The 4,230-nt window shown below is 34.7% G+C and overlaps 1 protein-coding gene across 1 annotated transcript; it reads right to left on the bottom strand.

The window, feature by feature from the left end:
* Positions 1-260: 260 nt before the first annotated feature.
* Positions 261-3,912, bottom strand: LOC307155396 (C-type mannose receptor 2-like). The gene is made up of 5 exons (XM_079865996.1): positions 3,869-3,912; positions 3,659-3,697; positions 2,953-3,309; positions 1,258-1,593; positions 261-1,093 (listed from the first exon to the last, which is right to left on the bottom strand). Exons 2-5 carry the CDS (start codon positions 3,693-3,695, stop codon positions 726-728), a joined length of 1,098 nt encoding a protein of 365 aa, XP_079722122.1. The 5' UTR covers positions 3,696-3,697; positions 3,869-3,912; the 3' UTR covers positions 261-725.
* Between the last annotated feature and the right edge of the window lie 318 nt (positions 3,913-4,230).

Below are 4,230 nucleotides of genomic sequence, written 5' to 3'. Positions count from 1 at the left end.
TATTGGCATAGCCAGAATACACATGTGAACCTCTTATGGATTTTTTTCTATATATACCGGTATATATATATATATATATTTCTTTTGCCTTAGTTTTTGTTACTGTATATATTTTTGCTTGGAAATCACTTTTACACCAAAATAAACTCTCTGGTTTGAGAATTCTTCTCCATCGTCATTGATTTTACACCTTCACCGACGGTACACCCTAACAGACATCAAATCCTAAATATCAACCAAACACACCAACAATCAAATATACATTTTACATATTTATAACTATTTATTTGACAGTTCATTGTGACATCCATTCATTTCTGCCTTTCTAAGAATAATCCAGATTTAATTCTCCTGAGGCACAAAAAATATTTATTTTTAAGAGCTGCTGCTCACAGAATCATATTCAACAGTTATTGATACAGATAAGATTAGTGAAAAACATAAAGACACATAAACACACCAGATATGCAAAGAGATTCTTAAAACACACATATATTGTGTTAGTATTTTAGACATCTAAACAATGTTCAATGATGTCTGAAAACTTTAATAAGATCACATTATGTTATGACAATTAACACAGAGAAATAATAAAGACTATTAAAATATAATTAGAAGATTCGCTCAGAAATTACCAAAGAACAAATTAAACATATGAAAGTGAATATGAAAAATAAAGAATGAAAACAGTGAATGAAAGTAAACACACAAACATTGACGTCTTCTCACTCCTCAGATCTGCTGCAGATGAAGTTGAGTTTGTGAGTCTCAGGAAGGCTGATCCAGCGCTGATCTCCTCCAGACTGAACTGCTCCTTTTCTCTTCGTAAGGCTGCAGTTTTCCGGTGTCGTTCCGTTCCCTGGAGCCCAGTTCTGATAGCACACGATCTCTCCGCTCAACCAGAGCCACATGTTCATTTGGCAGTAGTTGTGTAAACCCAACCACACCGCCTCAGTAGACGCACGTTTAACCACATTCATCACACGACGCTGCATCTCGACTGAATGAACCGAGACCAGATCCGTATAATTCTGTCTGCAGTATCTCAGAGCTTCAGGCCACGTCAGAGTCTCTTTGATCAGAATCAGTTTATCTGGACACAAAACAAACCACAAGCAAAATCTAGAGAGAGACTGATCAAAAACAACATGCAGAACAAACACTGTGGAGGAATCTGTCATGTCAGACATGTAGCGTGAACTTTAAGATATCTGGAGGTGATGGATGGATTGTGTGTGTTTGTGAGGATCTGCTCACCTTCATGACACACAAAAGGAAATTGGTTGTTGCAAGAGACGTCATTCCATTGACCCTGAGCGTTCGAATAGATCATTGTACAGTTTTCAACACCTCTATCATTACTAGGTTCACCAGGAGCCCAGTCTCTGAATGAGGAGTCACTCTGATCTGACCACTGCCATGAGTCTCTGAACAGACCGATCCAGACATCATTAGATATGTGACTATCATTGATGAACTTCTGAACCTGTTTATTCTCATTCTGGTTCCTCACACTGACCAGATCAATGTGATTCTGTCTGCAGTAACTCTGAGCATCTCTCCAGGTCTTCATCTGATTGACAAAGACGAGTCCTGTGTTCATTTTAAGAAGAACAAATGGAAACAGATTCATAAATCAGTTTGTTCATCATTCTTATGCTGGTTTATGGTTTTTAATGTGAATAAGAGCAGCGAAGCATCAGAAACACGTGTACTTCAAAGACTGTTTCAACAGATGATGATATATTAAATATTCAAATTATATTCATGATGATTTTGCTGATATAACATCAAGTATCTATTGTGAATTTCTGTGATAATTTTATTGCAACTATATTTCTCCATCATGTTTTGTTACACATTTCTCTGGAATACTGTATTCAGACACACAGAGCTGAATGAGAGACACATCAAACAGATGAAGATGTTAAACTGCATATTAATGTTTATCTAGTCCTTAGAAATATATCAGCAAAAAAAATCAATTAAAAAGGTTGAATTCTAGACTAATAATATATACAAATGAATATTGTTGCAATAATAACATTATTGGTGTTTGTCTTGTTTCTGTCTGATCAGTTTTTCACATTGTAATGGACAATTTGTCTTTGTGAGTTCAGTTAAAGTTCATCTAACAATGACGATTTTTACAGGTTTGTGTTAAGATATTTTTTATTAAATTTTTTATTGTAATACGTGTAACAAGTGAACACAAATAAAATCCCACTGAAAAGACAAGAACTGAATTTTGTTCTCAGGACAAGAGTTTTGTTCATTAATATTAAGATGGGGAAAGATGTTGTACATCTATTATATGTTGAAATGTTATGCATTCATTAAATCATTACAATTTACAGTATGTCAAAACAATGGTTTGATATTTTTCAAAAAAATTTAAAGTATAAAGTTTGCTGAAAATATAATTATCTAGGCTCATAATGGCAGATTCCCACAGTTATGAACAACAAATATAGCCTGGGAAAACCCAGACAGCTTCCGGCAAATTTAGATTTGCTCTGCAAGTAGTCTGGCAAAGAGCTCATTCAAGCCCATTTCTAATCCGTCGAAATCGTGGCACCAATCAGAAAAGTTGGGGCGGGCTTTACACGATGACGATCGCTCTGATTGGTTTTAGGTCTATCCAATTGCGCCCAGAGGCATTTGAGCGACGTCCGTTTGTGACGCCCCTTTGGAAATGAGTTATAAATGAAGCTTTGCCATACCAGTTACTACTGAGAATGGTCTGGTTTTAACCAGGCTACAACAAATATCAAAATGTGTTCAATATCAGTTTATTTTCCATAAAGAAGTTGTGACAAAATCCACAGTCTCTTCTACATTTATGAGCACATTAAAAAGTAGCAGCATTTAGTATTGTATTAATTTTGTACAGTATATTGTGCATCCTTTTATAAATGAATGTTTATTGTGATTGTATGGAGCTGCACTTACTGTTAGATGAACTGCAGATGAAAGTCAGGCTGTTACTACATGACACATCATGCCATTCTCCATTTCTCATGAAAGCACACTCATCTCTGCCATCAGGTTGTCCAGATCTCCAGTTCAGATAGAGCGCAGGTTCACCTGAAGACCACTGCCATTTATCAACACTCGTCCTCTTCAGCCCAATCCAGATAGCCTGAACACTTTCCACACTCTTCTTCAGCTCGTTCATGTCGTTCATGTTGTCAACGGTGGCCAGATCTGTGTAATTCTCTCTGCAGAATCTCTGAGCTTCAGTCCAGTTCTTCCTCACGTTTATAAAGTGATACTGACGCTGAACACATTCAGATACGGAGCAGAGAGCTGTGAAAGAGAGCGTTTGATTTAATGCTTTTCATAACAGGGTCAAACCTGATGAAACTATAAAATTCAATTCAATTCACGTTTATTTGTATAGCGATACACATCATTTCAAAGCAGAAAATGCACGAGTCCATTTTACAATTTAGAGTGCTCTGTTATCAGATCTGTTTAAGTATTTTAGAAATGTACATGTACAAAGTCACAGTTAGCTAACAATTATATTAATTGAAAGAATATAATAATTTGATGCAGATAAAATGAGCTCATTGACGTAATACATACTTGTTTGTTAACAAATGATTATGACATTTAGAAAATATAGCTTAAATGAAACAACAAACACACTCACCAATGAGAAGAAGAAATAAATATAGAGTGTGGTCCATTTCTGAGGAAAAACACATTTAAAAACTCAAACTCAAGTAAAAAAAAAAAAAAAAAAATTTTTAACATGATAATGTAATAAAAACATTTTAGCAGCATAACTTGATTCACAATCATTCAGACAATATTAACATCTGAAAGTCTAATTGTGTTTGAAGAATGAACATGTTCTTACTTTAGAGGTCGTGTGTTTCTGTCCTGAGTCTGATGTTTCTGTCTGCAGATTTAAACTATGTGATTATTATATCTGCTCTCATCCCTCATTCTCATCACATCATTTGTGTATTTCTCTGAAACTAATTTTCATATTCTAATTCTTCCTTAGTTGTAAAATTTTCCACCTCTTTTTCTTTATTTGCATATTGTCAGTCAATATCAGTCAATATAAACATGGACCTTAATCAGAAAATATAATCATATTTACATTCATAATTTATTTTTTAACATTCACAAATAAGCAGCTGCTTTAATGTTATTGCTGGACTGTATAACTCGTGTTACATCCCTGTTCAATTTATTGTGTGTTTGTGTCAACAC

Source organism: Squalius cephalus, assembly GCF_949319135.1.
Source record: "Squalius cephalus genome assembly, chromosome: 3".
NCBI classification, from domain to species: domain Eukaryota; kingdom Metazoa; phylum Chordata; class Actinopteri; order Cypriniformes; family Leuciscidae; genus Squalius; species Squalius cephalus.
This window is presented reverse-complemented; position numbering and strand designations above follow the sequence as displayed.